Genomic DNA, 27,370 nt, shown 5'->3' with positions numbered 1-27,370 from the left:
GCCCCTTGTCCCTTTGGAGGGTCCCTGAGTGCTCCCTCAGAGCCACAGAAGCCGAGTAGTTGCCCAATCAGACAAGGCAGCCCTAGATGAGAGGTCAGGTGATCTGTGTGCCTAAGAGAACTCGGGGTATGTGCTAAGGGCAGCAAAGTTCTTTCTCTGCATAGGTGGGCCGGGGCCAGGGGAATGTTGGGGATCAGCAGGCAAAGCTTAGGCAAGAGCATACCACCCCCTGAGCCATGAAGCGCTGCCCACACGTAGAATTCCCCTTGGCCCCTCCCCAGGGCTGCTCCCCAAGCCCCTGCCTCCCCACCCATCCCTCTGCTCTGGCCTATGGAGCCCCGGGCAGCTGCCCACCTGGCCCATCCCCAGGCCCTGCGGCATCTCCCCCTGAGGATCTGGAAGTGAAATCAGGCCTCTGGAAGCTGCTGGGGATGTGGGGAGGGGAGGAGAAGGCTGAGCTTCCTCAGGCTCAGATCTGGTTTCGCGGCTGCTTCCCCTGGCGCAGTGCCACAGGCTGAGCCTCCAGCTGTGCTATATAAGGCCTGGTGGCTGGCCTGCTGGAGAGAGGAAAACTCGGACCCCCCAGCTGAGGAGTCCCGCTCAAGACACGGTGAGCCCCTCTCTGTTCTCCTTGGCCCATCCCTGCACCGCTCAGCCTGGCTCAGCTACCCCGGGGCACCCCCCACCAGCCGCCTCACCTCCCGCAGACAAGACTTGCCTTTCTTCTTTGGAACTAGCCCCAGGTCTTCTCCCTCCCCGACATGAGGATAGGGGTCCTCAGAGGGCCCAGTCAGGGTCTCTTACCTCTGGGTACTCTCCCTTTTTCCTGCAGTCAGCCAGCCTTCTTTGTCTGAGCGCTCTGAGACCTGCGGACTGGGGAGCCTCACCAGCAGAGTCTATGCTGAGGAAACTTCCATGGGCTGCCAGATGGGAAATGGTTTTTCCACAAGGTGCCTCAAGCCACTTTGGCTCCAGACAGTCCCAGAGCAGTCCCAGGCTGAGGGCCGTGCAGGCCCTGGGGAGTGCTCAGCCCTTGGCTCAGAGCCTGGGAGCTGGGGGTGAGACCCACAAGAGCTGGGGACCCTGGAGACCCTGCACTCTGTTCAGGTGGCGGAGTTAGTGGCCTTAGAGCTGGATGGTCTGCAGTGTGGGCTTGGTCTGTTCTTCTTCTGGGACAACTAAGTGCTTTTGAATCTTTTTTTCCAGAAAGGAGGAATCTCCCTTTTCTCACCACACCCTGGACTTCGGAGGTTGAAGTCAATCCCTCTTGAATTTCCAGGCACTGGTCAGAATCGGGGTTGGCCAGAGGTCTGGGGAGAGAGAAAATTGAGCGGGAGCCTGGGTCCTGGCCCTATTACCAGGCCTCTTGGAGAACAGGGGAGCTTCTCTTCCTGTTCCTGCAGCCCCTAACCCCCACTCAGCAGTTACTGGGGGGCCCCAGCCTCTCCCTGTGGGTCTGCTCTGCTCTTCTTCAGCAGGCTTCTGGCTGTGTGACTCCCAAGCAGGCCAGAAATGTGTTCCCTCTGCAGCCTGTGCACATCTGGGAATGTGTTCATGGAGCTGGTGTGTCTGAAGCATCTGCACCCTCCAGCTTGCCTGTCCTGTGAGAGGTTGCTGTAGTCGGGGCAGGGGCTGCCCAGCCTTAATATGTAGCCCTGCTGTGCAGGAACGTGAGTCCCACCAAGGGCAGCAAGACAGGCCCCCAAGCCTGGGTCTTGGAAGTGATTTACGAGTCACCCAGAGGCTGCTCGGGGTGAGCACAGGCACCCCTCGCTGGCAAGGAAACATCTCACCCCAACTGTCCCTTATGTCCCATCTCAAGGTGGGGTCCTAGCACCTGGACCCGGGGTTTGAATCCAGGCCTGCCTCATGTGAACTGAGATTCTGACTCTCTGCCTCTCCCAAGCTGCCCACATTTGCAATGTGGGCAGGTATCATCCTCACAAGACTTCATTCTGTCCGCCTTTCACTTTTGATAGGTTAAGAAATAGAATAGTTCTGGGGACTTCCCTGGCAGTCCAGTGGTGAAGACTCCACGCTTGCATTGCAGGGGGTGCGGGTTCAATCCTTGGTTGGGTTACTAACACCCCACGTGTGGTGAGGTGCAGCCAAAAAAATAAATTAATAAAAATTTTTTTTTAAAGAAAGAAAAGAAATAGTTCTGCTCAAAACCTGAGTCAACTCAGAGATATGGAACCTGATAAGCTTTGTTTCTTTGCAGGTCACTGATCTGAGAAACTTCTCAGGGATTGCATTCCAGGGACGCCAACTCTGTGAAGGAACCCTTACTCAGCTCCTGCCACGTTCCCCACAGGACCGGGGAAAAGATGGCAGGGGCGAAGGCCTGCACGTTCTTCTTCCTAGTTCTGCAGATCACCTCAGCGTTGGGTACAGGCTAAGTATCTCCTGTCTCTCTAAGCTGCTACTTGCCATAGGAAAGTCACATTTGGTCTGGGACCCAACTCTGCACCTGCCTTAAACTATAGCTGTGGCACTAAGACCCGAGGCTGGTTTATCTTTTTATTCATAGTTTATACCCTGCTTGTTTTCCTAAAGGGTTTGAGATAGGTCCCAATATAAAAACTCACAGGACAGAATCTTCTAAATGAGGAGAGGGATAAGATGTCACTCAGAAGGAGGAAGAGGGTTACCACGGCCCCCTCAGTGCTGAATTTAGCTCTGAGCTTCCTGACAGCCAAAGCAAAAGGAATCCCTGAGTTCTCACATCCGGATTTAGGGTGAGATCTGATTTTAGCTTCATGAAAATTCATTTCGACCCTGTAGCCGAATTTCACAGAGACACTAGAACCCCTTCTGGTCTCCTTGTCCTCAGACCCCATTCTCTGGTGACTCTGAGTTCACCAGGGAACAGGTGGAGAGAATTTGCCACGTGGGCTCCCCGAGGCATCTGAGCATCAGAGCTCACAGCACCAGGCTGCATACTCTCTCCCACCTCCCTTTCTTTTCCTGATTTCTAGCTGCATACTCAGGTAAAGCAAAAAATGCTCAGAATTCTCTCTCAGAGCTATGAGCACTGCGGGCTTTGTGACTGCAGATGCGGGAACAGAGGCTGTCCGAGCAGCTTGCCAAACCCTCTATGGGCCCATCTCCTGCCTTGCTCTTTCTGCCTGACAGCTCTTGTTGATGAAGATAATTAACATTCAGCAATCTGAAGGGAAATCATATTAGTTTGAATAAAAGAGCTACTATCACCCCCAGTTAAGCAGCAAAGAGAATACTAATTTGACTCTCTCATGTGAGAGTTAATTGCCTTTTGAAGCTTTTGCAGGCCTCTGCTCTCCTCTCACCTTTCTGTTTTGGAGCCTCCAACTCAGCCTCAGGTGGGTTGGGCCTCGAGGCTCGCTGCCTGTGGCTCAAAGATCCCTATACCCTTCCTCAGGGAGACTTCGCCAGCTGCGGTCAGAAAACTAAAGGACTAAGACTTCCCTGGTGGCCAGTGGTTAAGACTTCATACTTCCAGTGCAGAGGGCACTGACTCAATCCCTGACTGGGGAACTAAGCTCCCACAGCTTGCATGATGTGGCCAAAAAAAAAAAAATTAAAGGACCACTCCTCCAGCCAGATCCTGAGGGTGAGGGTGGATTCTCAAAGTCAAACTTTGCCAGGATAAGGGAAATGGACATCTATTGTCCAGGTCTTGAGCTAAATGGATTTGTTAATGCTTTACTCAGCAAACATTCTGTGCTAGGCATTATTCTAAGTGGATTTTATGAAGCTTATTTAATCCCTATAATCCTCTGAGATGGGGACTATTATTATCCTTACTTTATGATGAGGGGTCAGATGAGTTAAGTACCTGGCCCAAGGTCACACAGTCAGGAAGTGGCAGTGTCTGGGGCTCACAGTCTCAATCGCCGTGTACTTCAGAGACTTTGTGTTTCCTTATGGAATCCTCATGCCAGCTGGACCACCACATGTGCAGTGGGAACTAATATCTCCATTTTACAAGATGAGGAAAGTAAGGTTCCCTTCTGCCAAGGATGGGCTCAGATCTTACAGGAGGAGCCCCAGCTGCCTTGCAGCATCCCATGGTCCATTTCTAGAACAAAAGGGAAAAGAGAACCACACTGGTTAGCATATACTGCGTGCCAGGTCCCTTTACCTTCACCATCACCCTGAAAAGGCACCATGACCCTGTGATGCGGTGATTGTTGGCACAGCTCTATTAAAAAAAAAATTATTTCTTTTCATTGGAGGCTAATTATTTTACAATATTGTGGTGCTTTTTGCCATACATTGACATGAATCAGCCATGGATGTACACGTGTCCCCTCATCGTGAACCCCATTCCCTCTTCCTTCCCACCCCACCCCACCCCATCCCTCTGGGTTGTCCCAGAGCACTGGCTTTGAGTGCCCTGCTTCATTTATCGAAAACTTGCACTGTTCATTTATTTTACATATGGTAATATACATGTTTCAATGCTGTTCTCTCAAATCATCCCACCCTTGCTTTCTCTCACATACACTTGAAGTCTGTTCTTTATATCCGTGTCTCTTTTGCTGTCTTGCATATATGGTCGGTCATTACTGTTTTCTAAATTTCATATATATGTGTTAATATACTGTATTGGTGTTTCTCTTTCTGACTTAGTTCACTCTGTATAATAGTTTCCAGTTTCATACGTCTCATTAGAACTGGCTCAAATGTGTTCTTTTTTGTAGCTGAGTAATATTCCATTGTATATAGGTACCACAACTTCCTTATCCATTCATCTGCCGATGGACATGTAGGTTGCTTCCATTTCCTAGCTATTGTAAACAGGGTAAAGTTCTATTTTATGAGGAAACAAATTTAAAAGAATAAAGCTTTTGAGGTCATTCAGGCAGTCAATGGCAGAGTGAGACTCTGAACTCATGCCCAGCACTCATGTTGCATTCCCCACATCACCCTGCTTCCCTACGTCCCGAGAGGCTAGTAGCAGGACCCTGCTGGGCCCCTGTAACTGTCTTGGCTTCTCATTTCTCCTCCTGGCCCTCAGGGAGGCAGATGATGCTCACTCAGTCAGTAAGGAGAGTCCAGCCTGGGAAGAGGACCTCAGGCGTCTTTGCCAAGCCTGCTAACCTCCTGGACAGTGAGTTGTGGCTGGAGCAGGGACTGATGGGGGTGAGGGGCTTTGTCTTTATTGAGCTTGTTAAGAGAATCTCTGCAGTCAGAGGACAATGTCAGGGTTCCATAGACAAAATGCTTTGATCAGTTGTGTCCAATTCTTTGCGATCCTTTGGACTGTAGCCCACCAGGCTCCTCTATCCATGGGATTTTTCAGGCAAGAATAGTGGAGTGGGTTGCCATTCCCTTCTCCAGCGGATCTTCTTGACCCAGAGATTGAACCCCCATCTTCTGCATTGCAGGCAGATTCTTTTACCCACTGAGCCATTTGGGAACTTCCATAGAAATCCACTTTTAAAAGGCATTTGAGGACTTCCCTGGCAGTCCAGTGGTTAAGACTTGGTGCTTCCCTTGCAGGGAGTCTGGGTTCAATTCCTGGTCAGGGAACTTAAAAAAAAAAAAGAATATTTGGCCGACGTCTCTGTCCAAGCAGAGGGACCAAGTATATAGGACAGCTCAGAAGCATGAGGCTGCCTGATAGATCCCAGGAATGCTGTAGGGCTTGCTGGGGCCAGAGCACAGACTGGCAGGGAGAGAGAAGAGAGAGGAGAGTGGACATACTATCTCATCAGCACCTAAATAGCTGGCTAAGGGAGTTAAAGCTGGGAGTGGTGTGGCCCAGGCTGCATGGAGAAAGCTTACCCTGACTGTAGTATTGAAGAGGGGTGGGGATGGTTTGGGGAAGCTGGAGGTAGAGACACCAGGCAGGAAGTTATTGACATGGTATAGTCAGGCTGCTGAGAATCTTTGGCAGTAGGGTGTGCAGAAGGGTAAGAGATTCTAGAAATGCTGCAGAGGGATGCGATGGGGCCTGAGACCAGTGAGGGGTGGGTGAGGGGTAGCGGGGATGACTCCCAGGGGTTGAGCTCACCGGGGGCTCTGGGGCCCGGTTGGCTCCCACCTGGCTCTCTCTGGCTCTCTCTCAGGTCCTGGGGAGTGGACGATCTGGTTCAACATTGACCACCCGGGTGGGCAGGGTGACTACGAACGGCTGGATGCCATTCAGTTCTACTATGGGGACCGGGTGTGCGCCCGGCCCCTGCGGCTAGAGGCTCGAACCACCAACTGGAAACCCGCAGGCAGCACTGGCCAAGTGGTCCATGGCAGCCCCCTCGAGGGCTTCTGGTGCCTCAACAGGGAGCAGCGACCCGGGCAGAACTGCTCCAATTACACCGTGCGCTTCCTCTGCCCTCCAGGTGAGCCTGGCCAGCCCCCACACAGAGGGAGGCCAGGGCCTGCATCTGGCCATGGAAACTCTGGACATCGCACACATACACGTACTTCAACTCCATAATAACCCGTTAGTTTCATGAGAGCCATGTTTCCAACAGTATTCTGGGTTGATGGAGAGTTTCCCTTCAATCCATTTTACTGATGGGGAAGACCACATGCTCTGGAGCTGGACTGCTTTGAATCTGGGCCCACTGTCTCTACTGTGTTCCTTAGGCAGATTTTCTGAAACTCTCTGAACCTCAGGTTTCTCGCATGTGGAAGAAAGGTATGAATATACCTTCATGCGGGATTTTGGGCTTCCCTGGTGGCTCAGACAGTGAAGAATCTGCCTGTAATTCAGGAGACCTGTGCTCAATCCCTGGGTCAGGAAGATCCCCTGGAGAAGGGAATGGCCACCCACTCCAGTATTCTCGCCTGGAGAATTCCATGGATAGAGGAGCCTGGCTGGGCTACAGTTCATGGGGTTGCAAAGAGTTGGATGTGACTGAGCGACTAACCTTTTCACTTTATGGGGGTTTTTACGAGGATTAAATTAGATAATAAGTGCAGAGGGCTTAATGCAGGTGAAAAGTGCAGTGGGCACTAAGTTTTCATTTCTATTTTAGTTCCTCTGTGCCAGACGCTGCTAGTTCTCTCCATTACTCAACTTTCACAACTGACTGTGAGGAATCTCTATTTTGACAAGTTATTCCAGGTTCGGAGAGGTTAGGGAACTTCTTGGAACGACACAGCTGGTCAGTGGAATGCTGGGATTTAAACCCTGGCCTGTGTTTGCAGAGTCCAGGAGTTCATGCTCTTTCTGTCCTCTCTGCCCATACTGGGTAATTCAGAGGCAGCTGCAGGCCTGTCCATTATGACTGTGCATCCTCCCTTCCTGGGGTGCAGTGCACACGGCCTGGCCCTGCAGGCTCAGGTGGCAGTGGCAGTCACTAGACCAGGAACCCAGGCTGGGCAATGTCTCAAGGTGAGGTTCGAGGCCCCCGTTTCCTTGCACAGAGGTCTCAGATCAAGGATGAGGCAGAGGGGGCTTGATGTTGCTGAGGCCCCAGGTCTTGACTTCCCAGGGCCCCTTCCACAGGAGCAGGGGCTGTTTTCACACTGGGAGAGAGTAAAGATGGTGCTGTCCTCCACATCCAAGGACAGCATATCAAAGTCCCAGCGCTTGGCCAGTAAGTCCCTTTCAAGGGCACCTATAGCCCATTTGGTGGTGTCATTGTGAAAATTAAGAGATATCACTTCCTCAAGTCTCTTGGTGTCCATCTGTTGGAAAAATCCTTGCAGGAAATATAAATATCAAAGACATCTAGGATGTAAATGGAGGCCTGGATCTCTGAGAAAAAGCAGCCTCAGGGTCAGGCATCCTGATGGAGTCCCCTTGGGAGGGAAGTCAGACCGCCTGCTGGTCTTCTTTGTAGGATCCTTGCGCCGAGACACAGAGCACAGCCTCTGGAGTCCATGGTCTCCCTGGAGCAAGTGTTCTGCTGCTTGTGGTCACCCTGGGGTCCAGACCCGAACACGCACCTGCTTGGCGGAGTCGGTGTCACTGTGCAGTGAGGCCACTGAGGAGGGCCGGCACTGCATGGAACAGGCCTGTTCAGGTACCACCCCTGCTCCTGGTACCAGGTAGGGCATGGGGCTGGGGCTGAATAGAGGATCAGACTGAGACAGGTTCATTCATTCGTTCATCCACTCATCAAGTAATTATGTGCACTGATGGGGGACGTAGAGGATAATGTGGGAGCACAGAGCAGGGTCAATTATTGTCACTTAGGGGAATCAATTAAGTCTTCCTAGAGGAGGTGTCCTGAGCTAAGTCATGAAGGATGAGTAGGAATTCGTTACGCAGGCTGCTGAGGGAGGGTAACAAAGACCTAAGGATGAGAGGGAGCATATGGGACTCCACAGGTGGGACATGGCTGAAGGAGGGCCAGAATCCATACATGCCCTCCTGATGTGGCCTCTTTTTCCACAGCCTGTGACCTTACCTGCCCCATGGGCAAGGCGAATGCTGAGTGTGACGCATGCATGTGTCAGGACTTCGTGCTGTATGGGGCTGTCTCCCTCCCTGGGGGTGCCCCAGCCTCAGGGGCTGCTGTCTACCTCCTGAGCAAGACACCTAAGCTACTGACCCAGACGGACAGCAGTGGAAGGTTCCGAGTCCCTGGGTTGTGCCCCGATGGCAAAAGCATCCTGAAGATCACAAAGACCAAGTTTGCGCCTATCCACCTCATGGTGCCTAAGACTAGACTGAAGGCAGCCACCATCAGGGCGGAGTTCGTGAGAGCAGGTACTTAAGTTCTCTGGGGGTAGGGCTGCGGAGGAAGGCTGGACTTTTAAATAAAAGGATTCTAGTACTCAGAGCTGGCTTCCCAGCTTGACCAGAGTGAAACTAAAAAGTCCACAAGTTCCAACATCATCTGGTTCCCTACCCTCCACCCATTACTTACCTTCTCTCCTCTTCTCTCCACTCCTATTACAGTCCCCACCACCCCCACTGAGTCACTCTACTACAGTTACAAAGGCTTCCTATCTATTCCTCAACTACACAGGCACACTCCTGCCTCAGGGCCTTTGCACTTGCTATATACTCTGCTTGGACTATTCTTCCCCCAGATAGTGGCATGGCTTGCTCCCTCAGATGTATACGTTCTTTTCCTGCCTCCTAGTGTAAGGCTTGGAGGTCACAGAGAGAGAGGCTGGGGAAATTCAGAAACAGTGCAGAATGGCCAGAAAATTCTGCTGGAATCAGAAGAGAAGGTACTGCCCTATTCAAAACAGCCAGCTCTGTCTCAATGGCAATGCTTGGGAATCTTGCCTGGTACAGGGTCCCCTTGGCTCGCCACTACCTCACCCAGATACTGCCTAAGAGGCTATGGGAGCGGGTCCCGTCTGAGTGGATGGAGGGAGTGGACTCCATTAGGACCATTAGAAGGGGTCTAGGATGTGTGTGTGAAATTGTACGATTTTAACACATGTCAAAATACCTGAGGGAGCAAGGCTCTGGAGAACTTGTCACAGTGAAAAACCCCAAATACCATTTCTCATCCCTGCCTCAGAAACGCCGTACATTGTGATGAGCCCTGAGACAAAAGCACGAAGAGCTGGGCAGAGCGTGTCCCTGTGCTGTAAGGCCACAGGGAAGCCCAAACCAGACAAGTATTTCTGGTGAGTATTCTGCCACCTATCTGGCCTGATTCTCCTCTTGGAAACCCAGAGCTTTCTTGTACTGGGTCTGGAGCTGTTAATCATGACAATAACCAGCAGAAGAAAGTTACAAGTAAGGCTCTGGTGTGGCTTCCCAGGCGATGCAGTGGTGAAGAACCTGCTGTCAGTGCAGGAAATGCAAGAGATGTGGGTTCCATCCCTGGGTCAGGAAGATCCCCTGGAGTAGGAGATGGCAACATACTCCAGTATTCTTGCTTGGAAAATTCCATGGACAGAAGAGCCTGGAAGGCTACAGTCCATGAGGTCACAGAGTTGGACATGACTGAGTGCACACATGCAAACACACACACACACACACACACAGCCCTGGTGCATCATCAGGGAATGGGGACTTCTCTGGTGGTCCAGTGGTTAAGACTGCAAGGGGTGTAGTTTTGATCCCCTGTCAGGGAACTAAGATTCTAACATGCAAAAATGAGAAAAAATTAAACAAAAATTTTTTTAAAGTGGGGGCCAACAGGGTTGAGGCCACTCAGCAAGCCCTGTTGTCCTGTTGAAGCTGGGGTCCCTACAGAGCAGCTGTGGTCTTAGGGTCCTGACTCTATATCCTTGGGACACAGAACCAGGTTTCCCGTCCTAATTTCCCCAAGGCAAACAAGGTTAGAGTCCCCAGTGGCTGTCCTTTACCCTTCACAAACATTTTACAGCCATTATCTTATTTGACCCTCTCAACAATTCTACGGATCAGCTAGGAATCATGGCATCTACTTCAGATGAATGGAACAGGAAGTTGAAGCTCAGAGGTGAAAGGATTCGTCCAAGGGTCCATAGGCAGTCAGCGGTGGGGCTGAGACTGAGAAGCAAGTCCCCTGACTCCCAGGGCAGTCAGTGATCTTGAATGAGCCGAGTCAGTTGTAGAGTTGGCATCTGCAGGACATGTCCGTCACCTGCCTGGCTCCTGACACTGTCCTTAAGGATAGCAGCCCTTCCACTGTCCCCTCAGGCTGTCCCTCTCCATCCCTTGCAGGTACCATAACAACACACTGTTGGACCCCTCCCTCTACAAGCACGACAGCAAGCTGGTGCTGAGGAATCTGCGGCGGGACCAGGCCGGGGAGTACTTCTGCAAGGCCCAGAGCGATGCTGGGGCTGCAAAGTCCCGCATTGCCCAGCTGACTGTCATAGGTAAGCCTGGCAGGGCCCCTGGAAAAGCCCTGCCAGAGTGGGCATAACTGAACAAAACTTGGGCTGTCCTGGGCTGTGCCCAGTGCTGTGCTTTCTGGGACACAAAGATGGCACAGACCTTGATCCTACCCTCACAGATCTGCCACTCCAGGAGGTGTGGAGAAATAAGAGACAAGTCAGTAGAGATAGAAAAAAATGCAGCTGAAACAGGAGATAAGGAGTTGTGGATGTTACTTACAGATGAGAAACAGAGAACTGGAATTCCAGGTGGGAATGATTGTTGTGGGTTGCTGGAGGCGTAAACAGTGGTTTTTAGCTTTGGCCACCCACTGGGATCAACTGTTTCATTTTTTTTTTTTTAACTTTTAATTTTGTATTGGGGTACAGCTGATTAGGGCCTCCCTGGTGGCTCAGTGGTAAAGAATCTACCTGCAATGCAGGAGTTGCAGGAGATGCAGTTTCGATCCCTGGGTCGGGAAGAACCCCTGGAGGAGGGCATGGCAACCCACTCAGTATTCTTGCCTGGAGAATCTCATGGACAGAGGAGCCTGGTAGGCTACGGTCCACAGGGTCGCAAAGAGTCAGACACGACTGAAGTGACTTAGCACGTGTGCACAGATAGCTGATTAACAATGTTGTGGTAGTTTCAGGTGAACAGTGAAGGGACTCGGCCACATATCTACATTTATCCATTCTCCCTCAAACTCCCTTCCCATCCCGGCTGCCACATAACATGGAGCAGAGTTTCCTGTGTTACCGTAGGTCCAACTGATGAGTTTTTAAAAAATATTGATGCCTGTGTTTTACCTCCAGGAAGCTTGATTTTATTGGTTTGGAATGTGGCCTGGGAACACTTAGGTTAAAAGCTCTCCCCAGTAATTCTAATTCGTGGCCAGTATTGTGAACCCCTGACGTTAAACAATGGCCAGGGTCTGTGTGTATGGAGGTGGGGACATTCCAGATCAAGGGCCACAGTGAGCAAAGTTATAGAAGTGGGAAACTGAGGGGGCTTTACAAGAGTGACCTGATTAAAGCTGGCTTCTAGAAGTGAGCTGAAGGAGGGGAGACCGGAGGCTGAGACCAGTCAGGAACCTGTACTTGCAAAGTGAGGGGGAAGGAGGATATCTTAGTAATTGGCCTAAACAAAACCAAACAAAAGTCAGGAGGAAATTTGTTGGGAGGATCCTGGAATATTTCACAGACTCCAAGAAAGTTGAGCAACACAGCTCAGGACAGACAGGACACAGGGCACTTGGACCTTGGCAGATGAGATGTGGAACCCTGTCAACTGTGGTTCCCAGCTCATTATACCAGTGCTCCCTGCTTGTCACAGTTATTCTTAATACTTTATATGTTTAATATTTTAAATTAAAAAGTAATTTACTATTCAAGTTAAATTTATAGATAATAACTACATGTGATTTTAAGATATATATATATATATGGAACATGCTCCTAATGACATAAAACGGAAATATAAAAAAATAATCTTAATGCAAAATCATATGTATTTAAATATGTAAGTGTTAATGACACAAGAACACCCACCAAGAAGTCAGACACTTGCACTTGAATCCAGTCACCATGAATGTGACAACAACAAGTACTGACCTTGGGCAGTTGTAGGGAGGTGATTTTTCTGAGACAAGAAGCAGTTCTCGGTATTTGACCAAGCTAAACAAAGTACAATCTTAGCTCGATTTATATGGTAGTGCATTCTTCAAACATTCAATGCATGGTAAAACCATGTATAAAACACCAGGTTCTGATCATTTAAACATGCTTTCCATGTACGTGAATGTCTATAGAATATGTGAAAGCAGAATGCAGAAAAATTCTTTATGTCACACAGTGCCAGGCACTGCAGAAAACAGAGCTGCAAGCCCGCCCCACCCACAAAAAGCCAGTAGCAGTCCCAGTTTTGGTGGTAACTCAGAACATCCTCACAAATTTTCAAGATCCCTCCAATGAGAACCATTACTGTAGTGGTCTCCACAAGGAACTCTGTTTCTCCAAGGATAAAATGGAATTAGTAATGGCTATCCATTCTCCCTCAGAGGAGTTCTGTGAGAGTTGGGACCGTGCCAGTGCTTTGAAAACCCGAAAGCACACAGAGACGTCAGAGATGTGAGGTTGAGGTGCCCTTCGTGTAGGAAAAGGACTTGCATTTAATGTCTGAACTATTTCCCTCCATAGCCTCTGATGAGATTCCTTGCAACCCAAACCCTGAGAGCTACCTTATCCGGCTGCCCCATGACTGTTTCCAGAATGCCACCAACTCCTTCTACTATGATGTGGGTCGTTGCCCTGTCAAGACCTGTGCAGGGAAGCAGGATAATGGGATCAGGTGCCGAGATGCTGTGGAGCACTGCTGTGGGATCTCCAAAACAGAAGACAGGGAGATCCAGTGCAGCGGGTACACGCTGCCCACCAAGGTGGCCACGGAGTGCAGCTGCCAGCGGTGTACGGAGACTCGGAGAATCGTGCGGGGCCGAGTCAGCGCAGCTGACAATGGGGAACCCCTGCGCTTCGGCCACGTGTACATGGGGAACACCCGTGTGAGCATGACCGGCTACAAGGGCACATTCACTCTGCATGTCCCTCAGGACACAGAGAGGCTGGTGCTCACGTTTGTGGACAGGATGCAGAAGTTCGTCAACACCACCAAAGTGCTGCCCTTCAATAAGAAGGGGAGTGCTGTGTTCCATGAGATCAAGATGCTTCGGCGGAAAGAGCCCATCACCTTGGAGGCCACGGAGACCAACATTATCCCCTTGGGGGATATGGCTGGTGAAGACCCTGTGGCTGAGCTGGAGATCCCATCCAAGAGTTTCTACCGGCAGAACGGGGAGCCCTACATGGGAAAAGTAAAGGCCAGTGTGACCTTCCTGGATCCCCGGAATATTTCCACAGCTACTGCTGCCCAGAGTGACCTGAACTTCATCAATGATGAAGGAGACACTTTCCCTCTTCGGACATATGGCATGTTCTCTGTGGACTTCAGAGATGAAGCCACCTCAGAGTCCCTTAATGTTGGCAAGGTGAAGGTTCATCTTGACTCGACCCAGGTCAAGATGCCAGAGCATGTGCCCATGATGAAACTCTGGTCGCTCAATCCAGACACAGGGCTCTGGGAGGAGGAAGGTGACTTCAAACCTGAAAGCCAAAGGCGGAACAGAAGGGAAGACAGAACCTTCCTGGTGGGCAACATGGAGATCCGTGAGAGGAGGCTTTTTAACCTGGATGTCCCGGAAAGCAGGAGGTGCTTCATCAAGGTGAGGGCCTACAGGAGTGAGAGGTTCTTGCCCAGTGAGCAGATCCAGGGGGTTGTGGTCTCTGTGATCAACCTGGAGCCCAGGACTGGCTTCTCCTCCAACCCCAGGGCCTGGGGCCGCTTTGACAGTGTCCTCACGGGTCCCAATGGGGCCTGCCTGCCTGCTTTCTGTGATGACCAGTCCCCCGATGCTTACTCTGCCTATGTCTTGGCCAGCCTGGCTGGGGAAGAACTGGAAGCAGTGGAGTCTTCTCCTAAATTCAACCCAAATGCAATTGGTGTCCCTCAGCCTTACCTCAACAAGCTCAAGTACCGCCGGACAGACCATGAGGACCCACGGGTCAAGAAGACAGCTTTCCAGATCAGCATGGCCAAGCCACGGCCCAACTCACCTGAGGAGGGCAATGGACCCATCTATGCATTTGAGAACCTTCGGGAATGCGAGGACGCACCACCCAGTGCGGCCCATTTCCGGTTCTACCAGATTGAGGGGGATCGGTATGACTATAACACAGTCCCTTTCAACGATGATGACCCCATGGGCTGGACTGAAGACTACCTGGCATGGTGGCCTAAGCCAATGGAGTTCAGGGCTTGCTACATCAAGGTGAAGATTGTGGGGCCACTGGAGATAAATGTGCGATCCCGTAACATGGGGGGCACCCACCGGCGGACAGTGGGAAAGCTGTACGGAATCCGGGATGTGAAGAGCACACGGGATAGGGACCAGCCCAACATCTCCTCTGCCTGTTTGGAGTTCAAGTGCAGTGGGATGCTCTATGACCAGGACCGTGTGGACCGCACGCTGGTGAAGGTCATCCCCCAGGGCAGTTGCCAACGAGCCAGTGTAAACTCTATGCTGCATGAGTACCTGGTCAACCACCTACCACTGGCGGTCAACAACAACACCAGTGAGTACACCATGCTGGCGCCCTTGGACCCACTGGGCCACAACTATGGCATCTACACCGTCACTGACCAGGACCCTCGCACAGCCAAGGAGATTGCGCTCGGCCGGTGCTTTGATGGCACATCCGATGGCTCCTCCAGAGTCATGAAGGCCAATGTGGGAGTGGCCCTCACCTTTAACTGCGTAGAGAGGCAGGTGGGCCGTCAGAGTGCCTTCCAGTACCTCCAGAACACCCCGGCCCAGCCCTCCCCTGCAAGCACTGTCAGGGGAAGAGTGCCTTCAAGGAGGCAGCGGGCAAGTCAAGGTAGCCAGCGTGGAGGGGTGGCCTCTCTGAGGTTTCCTGGGGCTGCTCAGCAGCCTCTGAGCGACTGAGGCTTGTGGTACTTCTCTTCTCCTGCCATCTCACATGACAGCCTTGTGGGACTGACGCCCAAACTGTCACTCGGTTAATTTAAGCCCATCTGTTCTGGTGCAACTTGCGTGTTTGTTTCTTCATTCCTTTACTTACTTATTGTCTTTGTCCCGTGATACTGATTGGCATGAAGCCCCTAAAATGTCAAAATAAAGCCCCACTGTCCTATTCTCTCTCTACAAGAAACAAGAAATTGGCCATGGGCAAACTCTGTGGCTTCAAGCATTCTTCCTTTAGTGCCGTACCTGGAAATGTCTTTCATTTTCTTTTTTGCATGGTTTTGCCCACCTCTAATGATAATCTGATGTTGAAGATCTAATAACCAATATAAAGCGTAATTCTTGGCCTGGCTCCATAGAATGTAAGCAAGGCCTGCATCACAGTTCATACATATAAAAGGTGGTGAAATAAAGAAATAAACTATATTGTTACTTGAAATGTTACTAACATTTCTTTGCTGAATCTGGAACTCTAGTGCATGTTCAGTGTTCAACTGTTGAATATAAGGTAATCATATTTCCTCTGCCAAATCTGGAAAAGACATCACCTGGTATCCACAGCTGCACTCGGTTGCTAACTATTTTAATGTGTTTCCTTTTATATTTGCTATTGTTCTTGCTAGAAGCCCAGTGTGGCCCAGAACAGATGTCAATAAATGCACATTTTGTACTTGATTTTGAGGTCGCTGACCTGTCTTTAAACCATTAAAGTGAGCTAACTGCTCAGAGGGACAGAGGGGTCTCTGGAAAATGGTCACAAGTTGCCTCGAGGCATAGCGCCACCTAACCCCAAGTTACAGGGCTGGGTGACTAGGCACATATTCCAGTGGTCAAGTTTGTTCTCATGGATCATATTTTCCATTTGCAGAGGAGAGCAGAGATTCCTGGAGTTAAAAGCATGTTCTGGGCCCCTGAACAAAGCTGAAAACATGTCCTGATTTTTTTTTTCATCCCTTCCAATACTGGGGAGCTTATACAATGGTTTGGCCCAGGGTCTGGCAAGCTGGCCCAGTGGTCCTTTGGCAACCCCCCTCAGTGTGCTGCCTTCTCCAGCTGGGTTGGCTGGCCTCACTCAGAAGGATGGGCTTTTTATTTTTTTCATTCCAAGCTCTTCTAAAGATGCCCAGCTTTTCCAGACACCAGACCTCTGTTGTGTATAATAGCCTCTGTCCCTTGAGTAAAATGACTGGTCCAAATGGACAGGTTTTTTTTTTTTGGAAAAGGTGTTTGGTTTAAAATAGTATATCAGAGGCCCTAGATGGTGCCAGAGTGATCCTGGAGGCATCAACAGCCAGGGATGAGTAAGATGTACTGATTTCTTCTTTCCTAAACTCTCCAGAATCTATTACAAAAGAGGCCAAGGGGGGAGGAGAGGGCATCACTTACAATCAGGACAAAATGCTCTCCCTGATCCCCTGGCAGGCCTGGTACAGCTCATTTTGGCCACCTCCGGTCTGGCCTGGATTTGTAATCTTGGATCAGCCTCTGCCCAGTTCCCAGGGGTTTGGTTCATAATTGACTAGAAATTTCTCTGGCTAAGCACCCCACTTCCATGACCTCTGAGAGTGAGTGTACGCAGGGCTAGGTCCTCGCAGCTTTGTGACTGCTCCTTAACCTACTTCCAGGCTATACTTCCCAGGGAGTGGCTCCCACTGAGTACATTGGGTGGGATAACAGGGGGAGCGGTTTTGACTGCCCCTGCCAAGGAGTCAGTGCTCAGCTCTCTATAGCACAGCTGCCTCACTGCTTCAACCTGATCGTCCAGTTTCCTGCAAACTCATCAGAAGAGGTTGCTAAGGAAAGTGGGATGACTGGGCTCCCAACCCTTGACCTTCCCTTTCTGTTCTCCATTGAGGACCTGAATAAATGGACTCCAGCAAGTAGCAGCTGCTGGAGTCCATTTTTTTTTTCTTGCTCATCAAATATTTATCGAGTGCCTATTCTATGCAAAGCCATGTGTGCAAGTAGACAGGTCTTCATGAGCATATAAAGTATACTACGTGGACTTTCCAGGTGGTCCAGTGGTTAAGAATCTGCCTTGCAATGCAGGGGACGTGGGGTTTGATCCCTGGCCTAGGAACTGAGATCCCACATGCCACAGGGCAACTAAGTCTGCTCACCACAACTAGAGAATCCCGCTTGCCGCAACTAAGTCTCAATGCAGCCAAAAAGAAAAGAGAAAACAAGCAAACCTACACACAGCTGCACCAGCTTTGGAGGGGGTGGTGGCCAGAGGCTTCTTAGAGGAGGTGATGTCTACTCTGAGGTCTGAGTGATAGGACCTGGCATGCTGAAAGTGTGGTTTGTCGGGAGCAAGGGCCACAAGCAGAAACCGTTTGTGCAAAACCAGGAAGGTGGAGGTTGGGAGGGGAGGGCAGATACCTCTCCTTCAGACAAGGAACATTGTTGAGTTCAGCTCATGACACCTACTTGTTAAGCATTTTGCTTCTGAAGGCAGATAGGCTCCTTGCTAGCTGTCTGACTTTGGTTAAGTCATTTTCCTCACCTGTAAATGAAGGGGTTGGAGGACTTCCCTGGTGGTCTAGTGGTTAAAACTCTGCTTCCACCACAGGGAGTTTGGGTTCGATCCCTTGTCAAGGAACCCACACACTACTCTACACAGCCAAAATAAATAAATCAATAAATAAATGGGTTGGTTGTACACCTAAAACTAATATCTAAATTATAAGTAAATAGAAAAAAAATTAAATAGAGAATTTGTCTAGACTGACTCTAAACCATCTCCAAAGTCCTTTCCATGCTCTTCACTGAGGCTAAAGAGCACAGTTCCCGAGATGCCTTTGCCCTAACAAACAGCGGATGATTCACTGGGTGTTCCCTTCCCCTGCGGAGACTCTGCAGACTGGATGGACAAAACGTTCATTTCAGAAAAGCCCTGGGGTTTTGGGCTCAGCCTGCCGTACCCTGGCGGATAACCCAGTTACTGAGAGTGAACTGTAAGAAGACAGATGCCAGATGGCAGGGAGGAAGGGCACAGACAGGAAGATAGAGGGGCAGATCAGACAGTTTCTGCTCCCAACCAAGGAAGCTGCAGGCAGAAAACTTGCTACAGTTTGGAGAGTTCCAGCAGCTAGATTGGTAGAGAAAAATGTCACCAATATGTCAGGATAAGAACAGAGGCTTGAAAGACTGAGAGAACGTAGACAAGTTGGAGGCAGTGCAGGACAGGAGGAATTTCAGGCAAAGGGATATCAGCTAGAGCCAAGGAATAGTGCTGGGACTGCACACTGGAAGGCTTTTGGTTGGAAGTAACAGGGGTGCCAGCAGACAACTGGAAGGGCCAGAACCAGGGACTGCAAAGCCTTCAGAATCTAGGCCATCACTTTTTGGTTTTCCCCTCCAGTTAATTATGACTTACGGCAATTTGGTAAATTATACCTTTATAAATGGAAATGAAACATCTATCTGTTCTCTCTACCTGATCCCTCCAGAAACTGTAATTTCTTAGTTTGCCAGTAACTTTATCAGGCAAATAAAGAAAGTGAAAGTGGCTCAGTTGTGTGAGACCTCATGGACTATACAGTCCATGGACTTCTCCAGGCCAGAATACTGGAGTGGGTAGCCTTTCCCTTCTCCAGGGGATCTTCCCAACCCAGGGATCGAACCCAGGTATCCCGCATCATGGCTGGATTCTTTACCAGCTGAGCCACAACGGAAGTCCAAGAATACTGGAGTGGGTAGACTATCCCTTCTCCAGCAGATCTTCCCGACCCAGGAGTTGATCCGGGGTCTTCTACATTGCAGGCAGATTCTTTACCAACTGAGCTATGAGGGAAGCCCAAGTAAGGAAGGCTACCTCCTAATAGGTACAGAAGTCTTAAGGTACTTGGGGGAAAATGAGAGGAATTCATCCAAATCTATAGATACCACAGGCAGAACCTGTGACAAGGCCTTGGCATGGCTTTCCTGCCTTTGAGAGGCCTTTTAAAAGCTTAATCTGAGATTCCTTATGAAAAGTTCCAGCACATCCAACTTAAAAAGAGCCTATGAGATCAGTAGCATGGGTGTGTGCTGAGTCACTTCAGTCGTGTCTGATTCTTTGTGACCCTATGGGCTGCAGGAGCCCACCAGGCTCCTTTGTCCATGGGATTCTCTAGATAAGAATACTGGAGTGGGTAGCTGTGCTCTCCTCCAGGGGATCTTCCTAACCCAGGGATCAAATCCAAGTCTTCTGCATCTCTTGCATTAAGAGACAGGTTAGAACTGCCTTATGATCCAGCAACCCCACTGCTGGGCATACACACTGAGGAAACCAGAAGGGAAAGAGACACGTGTACCCCAATGTTCATCGCAGCACTGTTTATAATAGCCAAGACATGGAAGCAACCTAGATGTCCATCAGCAGATGAATGGATAAGAAAGCTGTGGTACATATACACAATGGAGTATTACTCAGCCATTAAAAAGAATACATTTGAATCAGTTCTAATGAGGTGGATGAAACTGGAGCCTATTATACAGAGTGAAGTAAGCCAGAAGGAAAAACATAAATACAGTATTCTAACGCATATATATGGAATTTAGAAAGATGGTAACAATAACCCTGTGTATGAGACAGCAAAAGAGACACTGATGTATAGAACAGTCTTATGGACTCTGTGGGAGAGGGAGAGGGTGGGAAGATTTGGGAGAATGACATTGTAACATGTAAAATATCATGTAAGAAACGAGTTGCCAGTCCAGGTTCAATGCACGATACTGGATGCTTGGGGCTGGTGCACTGGGACGACCCAGAGGGATGGTATGGGGAGGGAGGAGGGAGGAGGGTTCAGGATGGGGAACACATGTATACCTGTGGTGGATTCATTTTGATGTTTGGCAAAACTAATACAATTATGTAAAGTTTAAAAATAAAATAAAATTAAAACCAAAAAAAAATAAAATAATAAAAAAAAAATAAAAAAAAAAAAAAAAAAGAAAAAAAAAAAGAGACAGGTTCTTTACCACTAGTGCCCCCTGGGAAGCCCATGTGATCAGTTCCACTTATGTAGATAATCAGGCCAAATTTATGAAAAGCAGATTTATTTCACAAACAAATTAGTCTTAATTTGGCCATATTTGGTAGAAATGAGGGTATTTAGAGAGAAAAATACATGTTTCAGTGGATATTTAATTCTAGTTTTGTTAATTGAGGTCTGTGCTTACTGCTAAAGACTCACTTCTCAGATGGCTTGTTGTTGCTATATTATTGTAAAGTTTGGTTCTGAAGCTTATCACAGTTATCTATCTTTGAGTGAAGATATGTGCCATAACTTGCAACCAGCAGATTATGTATACTGGAAAAGACATCAAATAAAGGATTCTTTACAGCCACTTTCATTCTTCTGAATGAACTGCAACTCCTATTTCTGATACCCAACTTTGACTAGGATTAATATTACCAGACCAGGACAAGAAGAAGGTGACGTCTGAAGTAGATAGCTGACCCAAGACGCTGGACTAAGTCTGTATGCTAATTACTTAGACAATTACTCATACTTTTACTTGTGAACCAAATATATTTTTTTTTCCTTGGGCTCAATTATTTGCAAGTTTCAAAACTCAATCCAGTTTCTGGGTTTGTGGTTAGTTACCTCTGTCCAGTACTCCTAGGTTACCGTGGTGGATTTCTCTTCTCTAAGGCTCTAAATAAATGGCCCCTAGCAATTTTCTTTTAGAAGGAAAAAACTCTAGTACCATGCAAGCTAATTTTACTGCCAATATGATAAAGTGGGACCCTCTTAGCCAGTTAATGACAACTGTTCTGAACCTTGTCATAAGTAATAGTTTTAACTAGATATTAAATATTGGGTAGCTCCTAACAGGATCCCGGAGAAGGCAATGGCACCCCACTCCAGTACTCTTGCCTGGAAAATCCCATGGACGGAGGAGCCTGGTAGGCTGCAGTCCATGGGGTCGCTAGGAGTTGGACACGACTGAACGACTTCACTTTCACTTTTCACTTTCCTGCACTGGAGAAGGAAATGGCAACCCACTCCAGTGTTCTTGCCTGGAGAATCCCAGGGATAGGGGAGCCTGATGGGCTGCCGTCTATGGGGTCACACAGAGTTGGACACGACTGAAGTGACTTAACAGCAGCAGCAGCAACAGGATCCAGTGTATTTATGGAACAAGTTTAAGGCCTTGACTCTCCCCAGGTTAGTTAGAAAGATGCACAGTTGCTTTCCGTTGGCTCAAGGTCACCTATGGGTAGTCTTGGAAACAACCCCTGCACTCTGCCTTTAATGTGAGCATATTGAGTTCTATCAATTTTCCAATGGTATGACCACGTGACTGAGATATTTGTTAACTCATCTTATGACATGATGAAGAATCAAATTTCCGCTTTGAATGATTCTCTTCCTAGTTTAGGAAAAATACTGTGAAAATGTTTTGGTTTAGGAGAATCTTGGCTTAAATCTTTACTAATGACATTGTTACTCTGTCAATTTTGATCACATCTATAGTTCTGTATAAATTATTGAGCATGCACAATGCACATGCAAGATAAAATAGGCATAAATTGCATTGGAAAACCTGGAATTGACCATTAATGTTTGCCAGACATCTTACCAGTACAACCCCCTTTTTTGGAAAGATAAAACAGAGATATGAAGACCTGACATGGACAGACATGATAGACCCAGGGCAGGTTAAGAAATCCCCTTGACATTGAGGGACAAAATATTTGATCAACTAATGCTTTCTCACTAAAGATTAATGATCAAGGGACTTCCCTGGTGGTCCAGTGGTTAAGACTCCACACTCCCACTGCAGGGGGCACAGGTTCAATCCCTGGTTAGGGAACTAAGATCCTGCATGTTGCATGGCAAAAAATAAAAGAAAAAGGAATATTATCACATAAGGAGTTCTGGTTAATGCTGATGTACAATACACACTAAAAGGGAGGGAAGAGGCCCAAACAGGCAGAGAAAAAAATTTGCTTAATTTTTTTTGCCATAAAATATGAATTTTATTTCATCAACCTCAATTTAACTCAGTCTTGCTCTATATGCTCTATAAATACTGTCTGTTTCTTTTTAAGTTCCTCTCTCTAATCAGTCTGTTTTTCAGTCTCTCCCTCTTACTGTGTGGTCTCTCCTTTATGTAGGAACCCCTAATTTCTTTGCAGCTCAGCTTTCTCTGCTCCCCAGGGCTTATAGAAGAGGTGGGCATCTCTCTTCAAGCTAATGAAGACTGGTGACCTAAGCCCAGATTCCTTGGAGAATCTGATTGGTTCATTTTGAATTAGGGCTCTACCTCTAGTCCAATCAACTGTGGCCATAGTGGGGAGTGGAGTTTAAAGGGCAGTCCTATTATACAGTTATGGTTGCTGGGGAAGTGGCAAGGAATCTTGGAGAGCTGGGGAGGCAACCTGAAAGGTGAATACTTCAGTGGAACAATGAGCAGATCACTGTGGGTGTATGGTCAGGCCGCTCAAGATGGCTGTTCTCTTGTTCTCTGTACAGCCTCTGCTAACCAGGCCCTGCTTCACTCACATGAATATCCAATCATCTTAATTATAGGGCTTAATTAGTAACTATGTGCTTGCCCCCTGCCCTGGCTGCTGGTTTTCCTGGTAACTGAAGAGTCAACCTGATTTCAAATCCCTTCACCCCCAAGTAACAAAGATTGCTACCATGTACATGTCTGCTGTACACAGTGGGGCAGATCTCCAGGACCTTTTGGTGTAGATGTGTAAGAACCTCTGCCCGATAAACCATTAATATCTGTTACTGTCTCTTGGCTCTTTGGTCTTGAGGCTAGGCTACAAGGCTTACTAGGCCTGCAGGTTCAGCCCAACAGTGGGTTTACTGGGAGTTTAGAGTTTTCCATTTCCAAACATCAGGAGGTTTTAAATACAACAAATGAGATCTGTGTGATACCAATTCTTTGAAATCTGTTGTGTATTACTTTGTGACCTAGTACTTGGTCAGTTTTTGTAGTTTCTATGTGTGATTAAAAACTTTTTTTTTTTAACTTTAAAAAAGTATTTATTTTTGACTGTGTTGGGGCTTGGTTTCAGCATATGGGATCTTCTCTGTGGCATGTGGACTTCTCTCTAGTTGCAGAGCATGGGCTCTAGAGTATAGACTCTGTAGTTGTGGCACTGGTCTCTTTCACTTAGCATGTCTTCGAGGTTCATCTATATTGTAGCATGTATTGATATGTCATTACTTAAAAAAAATTTATTTTTAATTGAGGGATAATTTCTTTATAATGTTGTCTTGGTTTCTGCCATACATTGACATGAACCAGCCGTAGGATATGCCATTACTCTTTATGGCTGAATAAGTTGATGAACATTTGCGTTGTGTCCATTTTTTGCCTATTTTGAATAATGTTGCTATAAACACCCTGTAGAAGTCTTTGTATGATCATATCTTTTCAATTCTCTTAGGTATATACCCAGGAGTAGAATTGCTAAGTCATGTAATATTTCTGGGTTTAATCTTTGAGGAACTGCTAAATTGTTTTCCATGGCAGCCGCATCATTTTACATTCCCAGCAGCACTGTTGGAGGGTTGTAATTTCTCTACATCCTTACCACCACCTGGGTGATTTCTGCTTTTTTGAGTTATAGCCATCTAGTGGGTGTGAAGTGGTATCTCACTGTGGTTTTGATTTGCATTTTCCTAATGGCTAACTCTGGGAGTTGGTGATGGACAGGGAGGCCTGGCGTGCTGCGATTCATGGGGTCGCAAAAAGTCGGACACAACTGAGCGACTGAACTGAACTGAACTGAACTGAATGACTAGTGATGTTGAGCATCTTTTTCCATACTTATTGGCAGAGGACACCACCCTTATGGCAGAAAGCAAAGAGGAACTAAAGAGCCTCTTGATGAAAGTGAAAGAAGAGTGAAAAAGCTGGCTTAAAACTCAACATTCAAAAAACTAAGATCATGGCATCTGGTCCCATCACTCCATGGCAAATAGATGGGGAAACAATGGAAACAGTGACAGATTTTATTTTCTTAGGCTCGAAAATCACTGCAGATGGTGACTGCAGACGTGAAATTGAAAGATGCTTGCTCCTTGGAAGAAAAGCTATTACCAACCTAGACAGCATATTAAAAAGCAGAGACATTACTTTGCCAACAAAGTTGCGTACAGTCAAAGCTATGGTTTTTCCAGTAGTCATGTATGGATGTGAGAGTTGGACGATAAAGAAGGCTGAGTGCCAAAGGATTGATGCTTTTGAACTGTGGTGTTGGAGAAGACTCTTGAGAGTCCCTTGGACTGCAAGGAGATCCAACCAGTCAATCCTAAAGGAAACCAGTCCTGAATATTCATTGGAAGGACTGGTCCTGAAGCTGAAACTGCAATATTTTGGCCATCTGATGCGAAGAACTGACTCATTGTAAGAGACCCTGATGCTGGGAAAGATTGAAGGTAGGAGAAGGGGCTGACAGAGGATAAGATGGTTGGATGGCATCACTGACTCAATGGACATGAGTTTGAACAAACTCTGGGAGATGGTGATGGACAGGGAAGCTTGGCATGCTGCAGTGCACAAGGTCCCAAAGAGTCGGACACAACTGAGTTACTGAATGACAACAAATTGGTCATTTGTATATCTTCTCTGGAGAAATGTCTATTCAAATTCTTTGCTCATTGTCTTAGTCTATTTGAGCTGCTATAACAAAAATATCAAAGACCATGTGATTTATAAACAATAGAAACACATTTTTTATAGTTCTGGAGGTTGGGAAGTCCGAGATCAAGGTCTGATATATTTGGTATCTGGTGAGGGTCCACTTCCTGGCTCATAAAGTGGGAAGGGCAAGAGTGCTGAGGCCTATTTTATAAGGGCACTGATCTCCTTAATGAGGGCTCTCATTACTTCCCAAATGCCCCAGCCCTTAATATCATCACACTGGGGATTAGGTTTCAACATATGAATTTTGTGAGGACACAGACATTCGTCCCCTTTTAAAATTGAGTTATCTTTTTACTGTTGAGTTGTTAAGAGTTCTTTGAGGACACAGACATTCACCCCCTTTTAAAATTGAGTTATCGTTTTACTGTTGAGTTGTAAGAGTTCTTTATATATTCTGAATACTAGGCCCTGATCAATACTTGATTTGCAAATATTTTTCCCCATTGTATGGGTTGTATTTCACTTTAATGAGAGTGTCTTCTGAAGCACAAAAGTTTTTAATTTTGATAGAGTTCAATTTATTTGTTTTTGGTTGCTTATGTTTTTGGTGCCCTATCTAAGAAACTGTTGCCTAATTCAAAGTCATAAACTTATACCTTTATTCTCTTCTGACAGTTTTATAGTTTTAGCATTTGCACTTAGGTCTTTGACTCATTTTGAGTAAATGTATATATTGGATATGGGTAGAGATCCAACTTCATTTGTATGTGTACATCCAGTTGAACCAACATCTTTTTTTTTTTTTTTTTGGTGAAGATTCTTCTTTCTTATTGAATAGGCTTGGCACTCGTTGAAAATCAATTGACTGTAAAATTGAGGATTTGTTTCTGGACTCTCAGTTCTATTCTATTGCTCTGTTTGTCTATTCTTATGACAGTATTCTCTGTCTTTATTACTGTAGCTTTGTAGTAAGTTTTGACACCAAGAGAGAAGGCAATGGCACCCCACTCCAGTACTCTTGCCTGGAGAATCCCATGGACGGAGGAGCCTGGTGGGCTGCAGTCCATGGGGTCACTAAGAGTCGGACCCGACTGAGCGACTTCACTTTCACTTTTCACTTTCATGCATTGGAGAAGGAAATGGCAACCCACTCCAGTGTTCTTGCCTGGAGAATCCCAGGGAGGGCGGAGCCTGGTGGGCTGCTGTCTTTGGGGTCGCACAGAGTTGGACACGACTGAATCGACTTAGCAGCAGGAGCAGCAGAAGTGCAAGTCTTATAAGTTTGTTCTATCAATTTTTATTATCTGAAAATGTCTTAACTTTGTCTCAGTGCTTGAAGACTGTTTTGCCACTACACAAATACTAATTCAATTTTATTCATATAATTTTAACAATTATATATTCTTATTTATTTTTAAAAAGATTTATTGCTTACTTTCTGGCTGTGCTGGGTCTTTGTCGCTGCACGTGGGCTTTCTCTAGCTGTGGCGAGCCGGGGCTGCTCTCTAGTTGCGGTATGCAGGTTTCTCATTGCAGTGACTTCTCTTGTTGTGGAACACAGGCTCTTGGTGCACGGGCTTCAGTAGTTGTAGCACGTGGGCTCAGATTTGTGGCACATGGACTTAGCTGCCTCACAGCATGTGGGATCTTCCCAGACCAGGGATCGAACTGGCATCCCTTGCTTTGCAAGGTGGATTCTTAACTGCTAGACCACCAGGGAAGCCCTACTTATTTTTTAATTTTTTAAATAAAAAAAATTGTTTTTGGCTGTGTCACGCATCGTATGGGATCTTAGTTGCCCTGTGTATGTGTGTATGTTAGTCGCTCAGTCGTGTCTGACTCTTTGCAACCCCACGGACTACAACCTGCCAGGCTCCTCTGTCCATGGGGATTCTCCAGGCAAGAATACTGGAGTGGGTTGCCATCCCCTCAGGGATCAAACCCATGCCTCCTGCAGTAGAAGCATGGGGTCTTAACCACTGGACCACCAGGGACCACCCTGCTCTTCCCTTCCTTTTTTTCCCCTTATTTGGTTATACCAGCTCTTAGTTGTGGCATGTGGGATCTAGTTCTGTGACCAGGGATTGAACCCAGGTACCCTGGATTGGGAGCATGGAGTCTTAACCATTAGTAGGAAGTCCCTACTCTGGTCACTTTTGATAGCCTCTAATTGCTTGCTCATTTTAAAAACAATTCCTGAGTTTACTTTAATTCTTTAAAACATTGCCTGACAATTTTCACCTTACATAGTAACATCAGAATTTGCATGCATGTTCTTGGAAAATTTTATTTTTTAAAAGCCTAACAGTGCAATAAAAAGTGTATTTCATCCAAGGCAATCTAATAATGCATCCTGTGGAATATAGTACAGTGTTTACATGCATGACTACCGAAGTAGAGTACCTGGATTCAATATTGTTTATTTTAACTTACTGGCAGTGTAATTTCGGACAAGTTGT

The 27,370-nt window shown here is 47.4% G+C and overlaps 1 protein-coding gene across 3 annotated transcripts; it reads left to right on the top strand.

The window, feature by feature from the left end:
* The first annotated feature begins 487 nt into the window (after window positions 1-487).
* CILP (cartilage intermediate layer protein) lies at window positions 488-15,983 on the top strand. Of its 3 annotated transcripts, XM_070796902.1 has the most exons (9): window positions 488-610; window positions 2,222-2,388; window positions 5,003-5,095; window positions 6,057-6,326; window positions 7,779-7,961; window positions 8,336-8,650; window positions 9,420-9,528; window positions 10,556-10,713; window positions 12,910-15,983. In XM_070796902.1, exons 2-9 carry the CDS (start codon window positions 2,328-2,330, stop codon window positions 15,267-15,269), a joined length of 3,549 nt encoding a protein of 1,182 aa, XP_070653003.1. In that variant the 5' UTR covers window positions 488-610; window positions 2,222-2,327; the 3' UTR covers window positions 15,270-15,983. The 3 variants fall into 3 exon arrangements, with proteins under 3 accessions (XP_070653003.1, XP_070653004.1, XP_070653005.1); XM_070796903.1 differs by lacking the exon at window positions 6,057-6,326; XM_070796904.1 differs by lacking the exons at window positions 5,003-5,095; window positions 6,057-6,326.
* Window positions 15,984-27,370: the final 11,387 nt, after the last annotated feature.

This window comes from Bos indicus, chromosome 10 (genome assembly GCF_029378745.1).
Source record: "Bos indicus isolate NIAB-ARS_2022 breed Sahiwal x Tharparkar chromosome 10, NIAB-ARS_B.indTharparkar_mat_pri_1.0, whole genome shotgun sequence".
NCBI classification, from domain to species: Eukaryota; Metazoa; Chordata; class Mammalia; order Artiodactyla; family Bovidae; genus Bos; species Bos indicus.
This window is presented reverse-complemented; position numbering and strand designations above follow the sequence as displayed.

Coding starts and splice junctions, on each gene's coding strand:
- CILP (XM_070796902.1), top strand. CDS start 2,328: ATGGCAGGGGCGAAGGCCTGCACGTTCTTCTTCCTAGTTCTGCAGATC. Junction 5,096..6,056: donor GCCTGCTAACCTCCTGGACA/GTGAGTTGTGGC, acceptor GCTCTCTCTCAG/GTCCTGGGGAGTGGACGATC. Junction 9,529..10,555: donor AAACCAGACAAGTATTTCTG/GTGAGTATTCTG, acceptor CATCCCTTGCAG/GTACCATAACAACACACTGT.